Below are 17,188 nucleotides of genomic sequence, written 5' to 3'. Positions count from 1 at the left end.
GTAAAATTCTGAAACATGCTACAACATAGATGAACTTAGAAGACATTATGATAAGTGAAATAAGCCAGATACAAAAGGGCAAATGTTGTATGATTCGGCTTGTATGAGACACCTACAGTAGTCAGGGTCATAGAGAAAGTCGAATAGTGGTTGCCAGGAGCTGAGGGAGAGGAAACCGAAAGTTAGTGTTTAATAGATACAGAGTTTCAGTTTGGGAAGATGGAGGGGTTCTGGAGATAGATAGTGGTGATGGTTGTATAATAATAATGTGAATGTAGGGCGGGCCGAGTGGCGCATTGGTTAAGAGCTGGCTTGGGACGCCAGCTCTGAGCTGCAGGGCCCCAGTTCGGATCACACATGAGGGCCAGTGACACTGCCCTCTGCAGCTAAGATGGTGAACAACAGCTGGACCTGGAGCTGGGCTGCCGTGAGTCGCTGGCGACGGCATAGGCTGCAGTGGGGCTGCAGTGGGGCTGCAGTGGGCTGCCGTAAAGCTACCATGAGTGGCTGGCAGCTGGCGTGAGCTGCCAAGAGCTGCTGTGAGCGGCTGTCCAGTGGCCGGCGACCCATCTGCCTGACCCGGGAAGAGCACAATGATCACAATACCAACATGGGCCAGTGAAACGACATCCTCCACAACTAGACTGTAGAAAAAAAGGACAGCAACTTGTCTGTTCTCCTTCCCCGATTCCCCAGCGCTGTTCCCCTACCCCAATTCTCCAATAAAATCTTAAATAATAATAATAATAATAATAACGTGAATGTACTTACTACCACTGAACTGTACACTTAAAAGTGGTTAAAATGGATAAATTTTATGTTATATATATTTTACCACAATAAAAAAATCCTATTGGGTTGTCGGAAAAGTCATGACGTATTTTTTCTGTTTTTCGTTGCAAAAATGCGTCATGTCTTTTGCTTATACATATTTTCTTAATCTTCTATGAAGAATATATCTACTTTTATAATGAGAAACACGTTTTTTTTTTATTTAACATTTGACAATTATGAGTGGCAATTCTGTGCTGATGGCTCAGACAGGTTTCCTCATGCCTCCTAGGAAAAACTGACTCATCAGAGTTAGAGAAATCAGGGTCCCCTCCTCCACTCCAGGGTCTTACCACACTGAACCCTTGTGGAAGGTCCCAAAAGGCAGCTGCGTTTCCTACCTCCAGGGGGCGCCATTCACATTGTCACCTGGGTACTTCGTGGAGTGTATACCTCACAGCAGGGGCAGCTGCATCAGGCAGCTCTGGAGCTATAGATGCACTTCTTCTGCTCAGGAAGATGATGTTGGGCTTCTGAAAAGTCAAGCCCAGGGTGTTGTGTCTGAGAGTGAGGTTGACTGAGTAGCCCAGGCTTCCCAGTGTTAAAAATCTGCGGTTGATGCCACGAGCTGCCGATGGGCAGCCAGACAGCGACTGGCGCCCTTTCCAACTAAGATTGAAGAACAACAACTTGGCTGATCCCCCTCCCCAATTCCCCAACACTGTTCCCCTCCCCCAATTCCCCAATTAAAAAAAAAAATCTGGGGCTGCCAGAGAATCCCATCCAACATCCGGCTGAGCACGCTTCAGCGTGGATCCTGCTGGCGAACTTCTCGTCCCCAATCCTTGATGTTTGGCCTACCTTGGATCCCTTTTGTCACCACAGATATCCTTGGATTTTTGTGTGCTCTGGAGCTTTGAGGTTCCTCAAAGGTATCTCAATACTGCCATAAGAGTGGAGTGGGCTGGGGGGCGGGGAGGGGGGAAGAAGGCTCTGCTCGTATCAAGTTTACATTTTGAATTTCCAAAACTTTTGTCCAAAGAGCTCCCTAGCTTGCTTGCATGTATTTATTTATTTATTTATTTATTTATTTTTACTGCCATCTGAACCTTACTGTTCTAGACTAACTTACCCTGGACTCTACCCAACCCTGCCTGACAACTGGGTGACCTGGCAGCGGGGCACTGGGATGGAGGTGCTGTGATACAACCAGCTCTCCCCTGGAGTCAGATTTCAGCAGGAGAGAAAGGTGTGGGTGAGGGGCGGCTGGGAAGAGTATAAACTCGTCTAGAGGCTGCCTGCCACCAAAACGAGTCTCCCTGCACCCAACCCTTGGTCCCAGCCGCTGGGCTCTAACCTGCACAATCATATAAAGCTCTGAATCCGGTCTCCCAGCATCCGCTTGCTCCCCCCTACCCCCACCCCCAGTCTATTTGCCACACACCAGCGTGGCGGGGGTGGGAGCTAATCCCATTGCTTCCCAGCTTCTGACCCTCTACAGCTTCCAGTTATTTTCAGCATAAAGTCAAACTCCCCACTGTGGCTTCCCAGCCCCTCCACATCTGGCCCCTACCTCCCCTCTCACCACATCTCATGCCATGCTCCACTCACTGTTCACCGAAGCCCCCACTGCCCTGCTGCTTTTTGTTCCTTAACACACCTGTCCTCCCACCACAGTGCCTTTGCACAGTTGGCCTCTCCTCCTGGAAGGCTCTGCCTCCTCCAGATTTTCCTATGACTGGTTCTTTCCACCAGTCAGGCCTCGGCTCAAATATCACATCCTCAGGGAGGCCTTCCCTGACCACCCCAGTAGCACATGACCTAATTTCTTGCATTCATAGCACTTAATCCAAGTCTATAATTAACTTGTTTATGTGTTTATAAACATTGTCTGCCTCCATCTCCAGATTACAGGTTCCACAGTAGAGCGACTCTATTGGCTGGTTCACCAGTCTTCTAGCACCTGTGATAGTGCTCTAGGTAAGTACTTGATGAATCTCTGTTGATGAATGAATACAGGATAAGTTGAGGGAGCTGGTTACAAAGAGTTGAAAGATACATCCAGGGGTCCTAGACACAGCTGAGTTACGTGGGGGACAGATCCTCTTTTTAAGGCCAGTGGCCCCACTCCCTGGGCTTTATAGAAGAAGAATCTCTCTCTGAAGCAGTGTTTGTTGACTACGACCTGGGCCAACCCATCTCTACGACTGTGATGGGGCCCCAGATTCTTCCAGATGCTGCCTCTCACTGGCCTGTGTGCCCCATCACCACATCCTCAATGTCTAGGACTCAGCAGTGGGGAACCACTGGAAAGCCTGAGGATGCTGCTTGGATGAAGGCATAATAGCAAACAACAATAATACCAATAATTGTCATTTAGGGAATGCCTACACGGAAGTGATGTATTTATTAAGAACCCAAGCTCCAGAGCCAAACTCCCAGGTTCAAGGTTCAAGTTATGTGACCTTGGGCAAATACCTTCACCTCTAAGTGCCTCAGTTTTCTCACATGTACAATGGGGATAACAATAGTACCCACAGAGTTTTGAGACGATTAAAGCACCTAAAAGAATTCTAGTAAGGAAGTATTAGGCAATTTACACAGATTACCATACATTAATTGAGAGTATTATCACTAAGCATTGTGCACATGTTGAGCACTTACAGGGGCTGGGAACAGTGCTAAGCATTTCATTACCTCATTTGATCCTCACGATAACATTGAAAGGGGGGGTCATCATTATCCCCATCTTACAGATCAGTAGACTGAGGCTCAGAGAACTGACTTCTCCAAGGTCATCCACCTAGCAAATGGCAGAGTCAGACTACAAACCTACATCTGCCTGCCTTTCAAATTCTTTTCAACACATCTCACCGTGTCTCTAAAAGTCAGAGTTTTCCAGAGTCTCCTTACCCGGGCGAGGCTAAACTGCTTGTTGCATTTTTTTCCCCACCTTCCTGGCAGGGCACTCTCAGCCCAGGTCCCACCTCTTGGCTAGGAGCTGGCTGGCTGCCATTCGTTTCTAGGTGGCATTTCGGGCAGCCACGCTCATTTTGCCTTCAATGCATAAAACTGGGGACTGGGTCAAATTGCAGAGAGGGTATCACTGGCCAGGGTGGAGGTGGGGAGTTGGATTGATCACAGCTCCCTTGTTCTCCCCGGATGTGCCAGCACCAGCACCAGCCTGATACCACTAAACGCTTAGAAAATCCTCCCAGTCCAAGTCAGAGCACAAGCACCGGGAGGCCCGGCTTGCTGCTCCTGCGCGCCACCTCGAGGACATTTAAATTACTGCACCGCCAAGCACGCGTAACTGCTAGGTGAAAACAAATCAACCAATTCCCACAGTCGGGGCCCTAGGACAGCTGCTAAAGTGCAATCTTCTTTAAAAAGGCCAAAAAAAAAAAAAGTGCAACCTTCTTCTCTAATACAGCGGTGTCCTTCGTAATCTGCTCCCTTGCACTCCAGCTCCAGTTCCCAGGGCACCATGCTCATTCACACTGCCACACCTTTGCATGTGCCATTCATTCCCTCTGTCTGGGATGCCCTCTCTTGGCTTGTCTACCAGGAAAACTCCTATTCATCTGTCAATTCTCAGCACAAATACTCTCTCTTCCATGAAGTCTCCTTTGACTTCTCAAGTCATAATGAGACATTCTTCCTATGTTCCCATTGTGTGTTATATCTTCGAAAACCAGTATTTTGGTGTCTGCTTCTACACCAACGTAATTAGCTGTATGAAAGCAGAGATCATGAATTTAAACCTTTGCCTGGCCTTAGAGGTTGCAAACTGGAGGGCTACAAATAGATTTTGATTGCCCCACTGTGTCTTAGAAAAATATGAATTATGTTGCCAATGTTTAACATTGGGAGTTTCGTATGAAAATCTAGATGTTCGGTTTTCCTTAAAAAGCTAGAAGACATGGTACAGTGGGCCCGCATTTCCATAAAGCAATAAGCAGCTGGGGCTAGGTAGTGGGTGCCCTCTACAGACGGGCAGGTACTTTCCATTTTGCCATGGTGTCCACTATTCACCCAGTGTGTGCACATGCCTTTGACCCCTGGAGGATGTTGTTTGCAAGGAGGTGCTCAACAAATGTGTTTATCGAATGAATGAATGAATTAATTAATTAATTAATGGGAAAGATGAGATAGAGAGGCAGAGAGTGCAGGAAACAGCCTGGGTAGTGGATAAAGTAGATTTACAAGACTTGCTTCTGTCCCTTTCGGTTGCCCACCCCCAATACTAAACCAGCAGGAAATGGCACAACTGCTGGAAGGACAAACAGTCTGCTTGACTGACCTTCAGAAAAAGAATGCACTACGAGAGGGAGCCAGGAGACTTCAAGGCCATAGGCGAAGTCAGGAGAGGAGCCTAGGGGTATAAATCCTTCCACAAATGTTGAATGTTTATATTATAGCTCCAAACCCAGAACTGGATTAGTGGTCAGTGTTTCATTTGGGGATAGGTCCATCCTTTATGCAGGGCTGCCCTTCACATTCCAGGACATTTAGCGTCTCTGACCCTTGCCTACTAAATGCAGTAGTGCTCCTCCCCTACTCCTGTCACAGACTGAATATTTGTGTCTCCCTCCAAATCCACACGTTGAAGCCCTAACCACCAATGTGATAGTATTTGAAGATGAAGACTTTCAGAGGTAATTAGGTTTAGATGAGGGTGGGGCCCCATGATGGGATTATTGTCCTTATAAGAATTGGCTGGCACCCTGATCTTCGACTTCCCCGCCTTCAGAACTGTGAGAAATAAATGTCTGTTATTTAAGCCATGCAGTCCATGATATTTTGTTATAGCATCCTAAGCTAAGATACCCCCCAAGTCACAGTGATAACCAAAAATGCCTCCACAAATTTCTAAATGACCCTCTGTTGAGAACCACTGGTCTAGAACCAGGATGACGCTGAGCCCTCCATTCCTAGGCCTCATGCATGGCAGACATTGCTAATTGATCACAGAACTCTTTTCTTCTGAGGCAGGATGCACCCTCTGCAAGCAGCACTCTGAGAGCCTCCACTCATCAGTTGGAGCTGGCACTTAGCTGCCATGTTGAAATTGGACAATACAGTAGCCCCATCAACATCTCAGGCCTTTTTAAATCTTCATTAAGCATTAAACAACCTAATTTTTGTCTCTTCTTTTCTTTCCAGTGGCAGTCTTCCTGGTATATTAAACCTAAGACAGCTGTGCAGCTCCCACCCATACTCGCCTACAAGCCAGCACCCTTACTCTCCCACCTGGTTGCCCCAGCATGCAATATGGCTCCTTGAACCCTAATAATTTGCCTTGATCCACCTCTAAGCCACTTCCTGGCCTGTCCTGCTCTCCTCTGGTCTTGCCTCCCCTGCACTGACCTCTGACCTCCCTCCTGGACCACAATTCACACTCACTCCTTTATCCACAATCTCTCCTTAGTGATCTCATCCAGCTTCAAATGCTAGCTACCCACTAATGACTCTGAAATTTATATTTCTGGCCCAGACTTTCTTCCTAAATCTCAGCCTGGTATAACCAAACTGCTTATTTCATTTCTTCACCTGAATGATGAGTACACCCCTCAAATCCAAAATGTCAAAACCCAAACTCAGGCTCTCCTGCCGTAGCCTGATTTACACAGTCTTCCCCCTACCAATTAAGGGAAACCCCATTCTTGCACATGCTTGAGTGGAAAGTCTTGGAGTTACCTTGACTCTTCTTTTTCTCTCATACCCCACGTTCAATCTGTTAGAAAATCCTGTCAGCTCTCCCTTCAAAATATATCTGGAACCCACCACTTATCCCCACCTCCGCTGCTGCCACCCGGGACACCATCATATGTTGCCTGAATTATCTAAGAGCCTCCTGGCTGGCCTGCTGCCCCAATATATCTATTCTGGGCACAGCGGCCGGAGGGTTCCTGATAAATTCGGTCATGTAATTCTTGCACTTAATACCCTCCAATGGCCCCTGTTTCAATTCCAACTCCTCCCTCACGTATTCGCTCCAGCCCCACAGGCCACCCCCTAGCTCCTTGGTTTGGAATGACCCCAAGGTCTGCATGGCTAATTCCCTCATCTCTTTCAAACTTTTGCTCAAAGGTCACCTCCTTGATGAGTGCTCTTCTGACCACCCAGATGACCATTTATTTCCCAATACCCCTGACTCTGCTCTACTGTTTTCCATAGCACTTGTCACCTTCTAATCCTCTGTATAATTTACTTATATGTATTGCTATCCCCTCCCCTCCCCCCTCCCCATTAGCATATAGGCCTCATGGCTGCAGAGATTTTTGGTTTTGTGCACCTAGAACAGTTCCTGGCATATAGTAAGCCCTCAATAAATATTTGATGATGAATGAATGACTTGATGATTTATGCTACTATGGGATAGATACCCTAACCATTTCAGTCCAGAACCAGAGATTCCACTCCAGATACAGACTCATAAGACACCTGTCCTCACTGGGTTCAGTTTGACCCTTGAGAATGTTCCCCAGACAGTGATGGGGCAACAGTGATGGGTGAGCCACCCAAGTGAAGGAGCCACAGGTCTGATTCAGGGGCCCCCTCAGTCTTACTGTGTGGGTCCTAGAATTCAGAGGCAACATACCGTATGAAGTTTCCCTCCTTCCCCCGCCTCGGGCCTCCTCCATTAAAGTAGAAAAAGGGACACATGCTGAACAGGACCTCTGGGGGGAAGTCCGTGGCTTCCCTTACCTTTCCATCGATGGACTTTTTGGAGAGGAAGTAGCTGAAGACTTGGAGTCCACAGAATCTCTCCTGAAAGAAGAGAAATTGGAGATGAGACTGTCTTGTAGGGTTCACATAAGTACTGATCTAGACAGATCAGAGACTGGGGAGAAAGCATCCTGGAGCCAGGCCTGCTGGGCTGAAGATGGCAGAACACACCTGGACCACAGCTGCCTGGGAGAGGAAGTTCCAGCCAATGCTGGCTGGTCACTCTCACCTACCCTCCATCAAATGAGGCAACACAATGGTGCATGCCATTCTCCCTCTCTGCTGCCTCCCCTGTGTTAAAGCTGGGGTGAAGGTGGGGAGCCAGATGAGTCTGGACCACAGGGTCATTAGGGCTGACCCTAAAGCTGCCTTGCCCACTGTCTCCCAGACCACCTGGAGGATGAGGTGGAATAGAATATGAAGCTCTTCTTAATTATAACCACACATATGTTTTTGGTTTTTAAAAAATAGCTTCATTTTTTTTCTTATTTTAAATATATATTATTACTGGAAAAATTAGAAAGAAATTTGCAGAGAAAGAAGAAAAGAGAAAAAAAAAACCTCTCAATCCTATCTCTCAGAAATAATCACCATTACCCATCACCCCAGTGTATATCCTTCTCATCTTTTCTCCTATCCATACACATAAAATGCACTTTTTTAATTTTTAGAAAAATGGGATCATAATAAGAAAGTACACAGCTTCTCTTAATACTCAGTGAACATTTTCCCATGTCATTAAATATTCTTCTATTCTACAGTGCTTCTCCATGGCAGCCCGACTGGCATTTTGAACACAATATAAATGGTTCTTCAATGTGTGGGGCTATTCTGTGCATTGCAGGGATAGTAGCGTGCAGCATTCTCTCTGCCCCACAGTTATGTTTACAACCCCAAATGGGAGTAGTGTGGTGAAAGCCTCTCTCCTGGTAAAGAATCACTCCTCTTACAGCGTCATTTCCTAAAGCGTTTCCCACAGAATGCTTATTGTATAAAATTATAATAAACATTTGCTTAAAAAGCATTCAGAGGAACAAATGTTTCAGAAACGCCAGCTGAAAATGTTACACGCAGAATCCATCACCTTTAAGTTTAATCTGATTAATTCCTTAAAATGAATTCCTTGCAGTGGATTTTCACCGGGTGAAAGGTATACACATTAAAAATGTTGATACATCATGGATGATATTGTCCATATGATCTAGTATTATTTAGTACCATCCCTTACCTATTAGGTGAACAATGTAGGACCCCTCCCCCACCCCAAAGAATTAAGTGATCTGTCTTGTCACAGAGGGAATAGGTAGGACTTACTTACACATCCACGAAGGCTTTTATCGACCGTGATGGATAAGGTTTTGGGGCCCTCTATGAAAGTCATGCCACTTGGGGCACCCTGGCTGATGCGGGGAAAGGGGAATGGGTATGAAGTTGAGACAAACAACTGTTTTATTCTTCTCAGAAGAGGTCTGGGGTTCTGACAGACAACATTGGAAGCCCACTCTGTCACATAACGGTTGTGGGATCCTAGGAAAGCCCCTGCTCCCCAACCTTCAGCTTCCTCATCGCTAAATGGGAAGTTTGAATCAAGAGCCAACACGGCACTTTTCCTTCTCTGTGGGCGAGTAAGTTCCTAGCACCATTTTCCTGCAACCCTGACAAAGGTTCAATGTCAGCTGCATTACTAGGCAACACTGCATATAGTGCAAATGAGCACTGATGGGTAAATTACGTCAAGGGGCTATGAATGAACTATAAATCATTAGTGGAAGACCACAGCTTTTGGGCTTCCCTGAGTACAGGGATTCTTGTAACTGGTCAATGCCCTTGCTAGGATCCTGGAAACTTTGTCTATAGGACTGTTATAAGATTTGGGACATGGGCTTCTAAGTCAGGGAGTTCCCACCTATTGTGGTCTCATTTTCCTGCACCTGGGCTGTTACCTGGGGCGGGGAGGGGGACAGGGAATAGCTCTGGATGCTGTGTGGTCCCCTATGAGAACGCTTGCTGATGAGAAAGGCCTGAGACTGTCCTGTTGGCACACAGCACTTTCTGTCCCTGCATCCTTCTAGCTGAAGCCAGTGCTAGGGACGGCTTATTTGGGTCTTGTGAGTCCGTCTGGTTGAGCTCCAGAGGGGACCCTATAGGAGATAATAACAATAACCGCTTCCTGGGTTGTGAGGATGAAGTGAAGTTATATATAAACAGGACTGCAGGCAGACAACATGACAAGTGTCAGCCCCCATCTCTCCTTCCCAGGAAAAAAAAACAAAACCTGTCTTTGGGCTCTTCCCCTCGTTTCTTTCTTGGTGGAGAAGGGCCTGCCTCTGGCTTGCAATTGGAACAGTCAAGTCCTTTTTCTTTCTTCTTTGCTTTTTTTCTTTCCTCTCCTTTATCTCCTTTGGAGGATCCAGGGGAGTCTGAAAACAAAAGGGTGGCAGTGCTGCTCAACTCAGCTCTGTCTCAGGCAAACCCAGCATGGACTTTGGGGAGGAAGGATCAAAGGGCAAGGATAGGGACAGCCACACACACCCCCATTTATACACAGATGCATATACGATATGCACATGTATACAAAACCACACTCACACACGGGGACAGAAAGACATTTGCACACACACCTATGCACATATTCATACAAATGTGTATATATGGGTAAGTACAAACACACAAGCAAAAAGAAATACATACATAGGTACATGTACATGAAAACTTACATATCTACAAATCTCACACTTGAGTAGACAAACACTGACTCTCCACTACAGGCCATCTGTCATTTATTAAGTCATTCAATAAGCACGCACTGTGTGCCTGTTAGGAGCCAGGCACAGACCTGTCCCAGGTGCTGGGAGAAAACCATGGCCAAGAAACAGTCGACCGTGCCCCCTCTCACCCAGCAGCTGCTTCCAGTTTTTGATGAGGACTTTGGCCAAGGACACCACCTCCTTGTCTGAGGAGTGTTTGCGGACCCCATTAACGGCAACTCCAATCCTGGTTGTCTGCAAAGTGAGAGGGTTCAGGACTGGTCCGGGAAGGGACACACAGGCCTGGCTGCCCTAAATGGCAAGACCTGCCCCAGCTCAACCACCTCCTTGCCTCAGCCTCAACTTCTCCAGAGCCCCAGCCCTGACCTGTGGCTGAGATAACAGCTCTGATCCTAAAACTGAGGGCCTGACCTGCCGCCCAGTCCCCTGCACTAAGGGATAGCTGTGGCTTTGGTGAAAAGCGGAGGTGGTGGTGATGGTGGGTCTAGCTGATGATCAGAACCCCTCCCCATTCCCCAGCCCCTGGTGTCTTCAAGCTCAAGTTTCAGCTTAAGACACAGCTCTGGCTATTAATTTTTCGCAAGGCCAAGAGCTTCTGGTAATGTTTGGGGGCTACGTGGGCAACACAGGGAGGATCGAAAAATGGGGGACTTTCCCCTCTCCCTGGATCACTGGCCTCTTGGATCCCGTAGGCCCAGGACCTTGGAAACTGGGGTATTCAAGGAAAGCACATGAGTCTTTCTTCCAGACCCAGAGGGCTCCCTGTGCTTGGAAGGTCCCTTATCCCATCTAAATGCCTCAGTCTCCACCCTCAGAGCACCTCAACATCTCTTCTCTCCCCAACCCATCCCTCAGAAATTCCTCCCAGACCCCACCCTGGGAAGTCTCCCTCCCCAGGGTCTTTCCCCCCAGAAAATCTCTCCCACCCAAGCACTGCCCCCCAAGGTTTCCCACCCCACCCCACCTGGAGTAGCTGGATGGACATCTGACAGCTGTTCAGCTTCTTCAGAAGGTCGAGGGCCCCTTCCTGTGGATGCCACAAGGTGAGGACTGAGGCCGGTGGGTTCTGCCTCAGGCCCCTCTCTGACCATTGTGTGGTCTTGGTAGGAAAGAGGGAAGCAGGAGGTAAGGAGGAGACCGTTCCAGCTACAGGATACAGGTAGACAAATGGTTGAGGGACAGGCAAGGGACAGAAAGGAGAGAGAAAGAAAAAATTCTGCCCCAGACCATCTCTCCGACTTCATCTCCCATCATCTAGCTGTGTTCGAGCCCTTGAGCCAGGGGCCAGCCCTAACCACTCACCCTGCCCTCTAGCTGTTGGTTCTGCTGTTCTTTCTACTGGGTATGCTCTCCCCAGTCCCCCATCTCTTCCTCTATAATTAATTACTGCAAGGCTTACTTGTTATTGCTTTTGTGTCTGTATCCTCCTCTCCTCGCTTTCCACCTGTGAGTTTCTGCAGGGTGAGGACTGTGGCTTGTTTTAAAAACTAATTTCATTGAGGTATAGTTGACATATAATAAACTGGACATATTGTAGGCTACAATTTGATGAGTTTTGACATGTATACTCCTTTGTAACAATCAACTCAATCAAGATAAGAACATAACCATCACCCCCAAAAGCTTCCTAGTTCTCCTTTGTAATCCATCTCTCCTTGCACCAACCTCAGGCATAGGACACCACTAGTCTATCACGATAGATGGGTTTGCATTTTAAGGATTTTTATATCAAGAGTACCGTAATGGGCTCCCCTTTATCTGGCTTCTTTCACTCAGCATAATTATTTTGAGATTCATCCACGTTGCCGTGTACATCAATAACTCCTTTTTACTGCTGAGTCATTTTCCATTGTATGTATTTACTACAATTTGTTTATCCATTCCACCTGTTGATGGACTTTTGGGTAGTTTTCAGGTAGGGGCTACTGCAAATAAAGCTGCTAGGAACATTCATGTGCACATCTTTGTGTGGAAATATACTTTCATTCCTCCCAGGTAAAGAGGGCAGTTTTAATCGCTGGGACCTCAGGGCTCAGCCCACATCCCAGGGCTCCTTGAGCGAACAAATCCAGCAGAAAGCAGAAAGCAGGTGGGGAGACCGGGAGCAGAAGAAAGGAGACACTCATTTGAAAATTTGCTGGTTGCCAAGCCGTGAACAGCCCCTGACCCATTTCAGCCTTCTCCTTCCTCCCACCCGCTTCCTAGAAGCCAGGCCCGGCCTCCTGTCCTGAGTTCAGTTCCCTGAGTATCAGCTGACTGTATCCTGGAGGCCTCTGCCAGGCTTCCTGGACCACATCTCTAGTACTGCCAGTCCTCAGCCTCCCTTAGAGCTTGGGTTCACAGTATGTTTTCAGAGGTGTGACCTGTGGGTTGTGTGTGTATGTGAATTTGTGGGCATATAACTCTGCATGGAAGATTCAAGGCTTAACTATGTGCTGGACACTCTTCTAAGTATTTTACATGCATTATCTTGTTTAACTCATACAATGACCCTATGAGGTAGCTGCTATTACTATCCTCATTTTTACAGATGATCCCATTTTCACAGAGGAGCAAGAAACAAAGAGGTTAAATCATTTGCACAGCATTACAGGGAACAGAGCTGGGATTCAAACTCAGGTCTTTCAGGTTCTAACCACTACACAACTATGTAGGTATGGACTTAGATCTGTCTAGACTTGTACTGTCATGGAATATCCAACATAGGTAAGCGCAGTGGTATGTTGGTCAAAGTTTAACCACCAGTTTTCGAGGCCGGGGCGGGGGGGGGAAACCCTGATTTGTAGTGTTTGCCAATTTCTAGTGTAAATACTCTTCCCATGACCAATTTCAAGCTACCCACATGCTGTCACTGAACTGAAGGAGGTATTGGGGAAGAGCACACCATTATATAGTATTTTCACCATATTGATATAATAGAATTAAATAATCTCTAGACTATAGATGACAGTAAAATGTAGTAAAAGAATTAGGAAGTGATGACTTTGGAGTATTATTACCTTTTTAAAATATAACTTATTTAATTGTAAGCTTATGATTTAATTTTTACAATAATGGCAGTATTTAACAACCAGCTTCAAAGTTCCTGAAAGTTCAACCACCAGTGTTAAGCCAATTCCATCTCACCACTGAGCGTGTGTCTCTGTATGTCACACTGATAACTAGGTCATGTTGGAAAACAGCCACGAGCCCTGATTATAGCCTTGTGCAAGTATTACTAGATGTGTCTGTCTGCACACACGTATGAGATATGCAGCCAGCAGTGTCCCTGGTCCAGGTGTAGAGTTGTGGGTGTGCAGCCCAAAGCACAATGTGTTTATCTTTGTGGAATGATGCCTGTGTTATAACATCTGAATGTGTAAGTGTAACTGTTAAGTCTGTAGTTTTGCATGTCTAGGTATAGCTTATTGTCTATATAAAGACAATGTGGAAAGTTGTCTTTGTGTATCTTTCTGTAAATAATGGTCAGTGTATCTGTCATGTTATGCAATTATGTTCATAGTTGCTTGTTTAGTTATTGTTATGTGTGGCTGTATGGGCTGTGTGTGTGTGTGTGTGTGTGTGTGTGTGTGTGTGTGTAGTGATATTTGTTTTGTGTAATTATGTTTATGTGTAGTTGTGACTTAGTGTTTTTATGTTTGAAGCTGTTTCAGTGGGTGCATGCTTACAATGCCTGACAGAAGCCTTAAGTTGCTGGGACTTCAGTAACCGGCAGTAAACCCCAGCCAGGCTTGAGCTGCAACGTGGAGGATCTGTCTTATTGCAGGAAGTGTGTCCTCTCCCTAGCCACCACTGGACAGGCCCACTTCCACTCCTAGAGGAGGCCCCACCTTTCTCGAACACATGCCCAGACATCTGTGCCCACCCAGAGGCTGCCAAGAGCCCAGGCGCAGACGTGGCTGCAGACTGGCTCTGTGCTACAGGGACCCTGTGGCCAGATGCACATCTTTCCTGGAGAGAGCTCTGAATACTTCCACAGGAATCCATTCCCAAGGGACACCATTTCCTCTTCCCATTTCATGGAAGAGGAAATAGAGGCCCAAAGAGGGGAAGTAGAGTGGTAGGCTTGTGGCCATAAAAGGAATGAGGGGATGCCAGGGCAAGTTCCTCCCTTCTCAGCCAGAGCTCTATGCCCAGCCAAGCTGCCTTTCCCAGGTCTCCTAAGCTTCCCCCCGCCACCCCCGACCCTCATCCAGAGGTCCAGAATCTCCCAGCCCAAACCTGGGTCAGCAAGGGGCAGGGCTGGGATAACCCGTCCACTTGCCAGTGGAATTTAACTCAGGGTTGGGCTCTGCCGCCCTCATTTCGGAAAGTGCCCCCCATGACTTGAGACTCAGTTTCACTGATTTTGGAGGATCTGGGAAAGGGGGCTAGGGGTGGGATGTAAGGGTGAGAAGCTGGCAGCAGCTTTCTGCAGGTTTCTGTGTTTCATCTGGCTGTGCAAAAGCAAGTCTCGTTCTCTAACTCTTAGCCAGCACCATTCCAAGTCCCACTAAGGAGTTTTACATCTCTTTCACTCTCACCATCACCAGTAGAGACAAAAACCCATTGAAACTCCTTCCCAGGAGGTAGGTATTTCATCTCCTTCTTACAGATGGAGAGACTGGGACGCTGGCCTTTATATCAACACCAACTCATTTCTGCTCCTGTCTACCCTATAGCTTCCTGCCGCCCCTCTGCTCTAGCGGCTCTTCCCTGCTCTAAAACCTCTCTTGGGGTCTACCCCTTTCCCAAACTCCTTGGGTCACAAAACGCCCTGGAAACAAGTCCTGCTCCAGGAAAAGGCTACGGATGGTGGAGAAGGAGGACGGCCCTGGGACACAGCGAGATGGGGGGGTCACGCCTTCTAACCTCTCTGCTTTTCCCTTCCCAGGTGTGCCCAGGATCTTCTCTGACCCAAAGCCAAGTTTGCTCTGGCCAGGAAACCCTGAGGCACCAGCATGAGGCAAAGATCACGCGAAGGATCAAACATTAACTTCAAGTCGACCTGCGCTCCGGGCTCCTGGACCCGCAGATTGGTGACGCCAGCACTGATTCTCCTCAACCTCCGGGTTTGTCTGTCCACAAAGCCCAGGCCATCAGCCGGTCCCCCCGCCCCGCCCCGCGGGCTGCGAGGGCTGCGGCTGCCCGGCACCTGTTCGGGCCCCCGCCAGCGCGGGCTCCACCCTGCGGCCAAATAAAGGGAAAACTGCAAACAGAACCGCTCCTGGCGCCCCAAGGTGTGGAGTCGCGGAACCACAGTCTTTCACTTCTCTCTCCCAAATCCACTCCCAGGTGCTGGGTAGACGCGGTTCAGCACCCCTCATCCGCCCAAGTTTCTTTGCTCCTTCTGGAGCCACTAGGATTTTGTCCCCCCCACCCCTCAGTCGACTCCACTCCCCTGGCTTTGCACATGTCGTGCGTCCCGGGACTCCAAAAGTCATTTTCCAGGTCCTGGTCCCTTCACTCGCTTTCCCTGGTCCTACACAAGCTACCCCGGGGCCCCTGAACCCTACGCGTCCAGAGGAACGAGCATAAGTCTCGTCTTCGGGGCCCGCAAGATTCCCCGGGCGTCCCGAGCCATGCACACGTCCACTCCGGGGTGCCCAGCAGTCCCCAAGGGGCGCTGAGTCCTGCACTAGCCGCACCTCCCTTGGGTCGTGAGTTCAGCCCGCGCCTCCCGCGCGCCGCGCCAGCACGCGTCCCCGGGACTCCAGGGCTCGCCCGCGCCGCGCCTCCCGGGGGCGGGGGCTGTGGCCCAAACTCTGCAGCCTCACCGTGTTCTTCTTGGCCACCATCTTCTCCAGCTTTTTGGCGATCCTCAGCAGCTCCTCTTCCTGGCCCATGTTGGCCCGCAACGCCCGGCGGGGCGAGGGGCTCAGGGGCGGCAGCAGGCGGGCCTAGGGGACCAGGCGCAGAAGCTGGGAGCGTGCAACCCGCGCGGGCCGCAAACACACAACACACCCACACCCATACCCACACACACGCACGCCTGGCGGGGGCGGGGCTCTCCCCCCACCCCCGCAGTCCCCCCTCCCCCCACCCCCGGTCGGCCTGCCTCTGACGTGGGGGAAGGGGTGGTGTGCACTAAATATAGACTTCAAGGACTCGCCGGGGCGAAGATTGCCCCGGCAAAGATCGCCGGCGCCTGTGGGTCGGGCCTCCGGAGCTGGACGAGGCTGCGAGAGAAGAACCTTCTCCTCGAGCCCTTCCCGGGGGACCCGGGGCTGAAGGGAGATTTGGCGAGCAGGGCTCTCGGGCGAGCGCGGAGGCCGTCGTCGGAGAAAGGTACTGTTCGCCCTGAAGGCCAGCTCAGCCATGCAGTAAGGGGCGCACACCCCGCATCCTGCTTGGCGCGAAACCCAGCGGGAAATACACCGTCCATATGCTGCTTGGCACAAGTAGAAATTCTCCGAACACCCCCAGCCAGTTGCTCCCAGCCGTTGCCACCGGTTACTTACTCCGCCCTGTAAAAACTAGACCCTTCCCTTGGTCGGGGCTGACGCCACTTGTGGATTCAGCCCGGCAGGTTAATAAACTTGCTCCCTTGAATATTGGTGTCTCTCGCACCCTCCATCCTCAGCAAACCTTTCATTTTGGTGCGGAAACCCGGGAGGGGAAGTTCAGGAAAGTGCTGGATCGCCCTTACCCTCGTCTCCCTCCCTCAGCTCGATCCACGCTGTGGTCTCCTTCCCGGACCTGCCAGGGAGACACCCGCAGGGGATTTCTCGCTTCCATTGCTGACCTCACAGACATCAGTAGGCTAGTCCACACCTCCTATTTGGGTGAGTACGGATTCCCTACTCTCATTCGGCTCTTCTGCTCTCTGTCTCAGCTCGTCAGACCAAGACCTAGTGTGGGGACCCAGGCCCAGAGAAATGAAAGAAACTTCTGCTTCAGCAAAAATTAACAAAGTATCTTGTCAAGAAATTGGGAAA

At 49.0% G+C, this 17,188-nt stretch overlaps 1 protein-coding gene across 6 annotated transcripts in view; it reads right to left on the bottom strand.

Annotated features, from left to right (window-relative positions):
• Positions 1 to 16,257, bottom strand: part of TCEA3 (transcription elongation factor A3) — a 30,970-nt gene extending 14,713 nt beyond the window's left edge. For 5 of the 6 annotated variants that reach the window (XM_019631440.1, XM_019631445.1, XM_019631444.1 and 2 more), the window contains exons 1-5: positions 16,028 to 16,257; positions 11,236 to 11,370; positions 10,400 to 10,505; positions 9,779 to 9,923; positions 7,483 to 7,545 (exon numbers count right to left, since the gene is read on the bottom strand). In XM_019631440.1, coding sequence (XP_019486985.1) covers positions 7,483 to 7,545; positions 9,779 to 9,923; positions 10,400 to 10,505; positions 11,236 to 11,370; positions 16,028 to 16,096 — 518 coding nt within the window. In that variant the 5' untranslated portion in view covers positions 16,097 to 16,257. The remainder of the gene's footprint in view (positions 1 to 7,482; positions 7,546 to 9,778; positions 9,924 to 10,399; positions 10,506 to 11,235; positions 11,371 to 16,027) is intronic. The other variant, XM_019631441.1, reaches the window with a different exon arrangement.
• Positions 16,258 to 17,188: the final 931 nt, after the last annotated feature.

The sequence above is a fragment of the Hipposideros armiger genome, unplaced genomic scaffold (genome assembly GCF_001890085.2).
Source record: "Hipposideros armiger isolate ML-2016 unplaced genomic scaffold, ASM189008v1 scaffold_999, whole genome shotgun sequence".
NCBI classification, from domain to species: Eukaryota; Metazoa; Chordata; class Mammalia; order Chiroptera; family Hipposideridae; genus Hipposideros; species Hipposideros armiger.
Note: the sequence above shows the minus strand (reverse complement) of the source record. Positions and strands in the feature narration are given on the sequence as shown.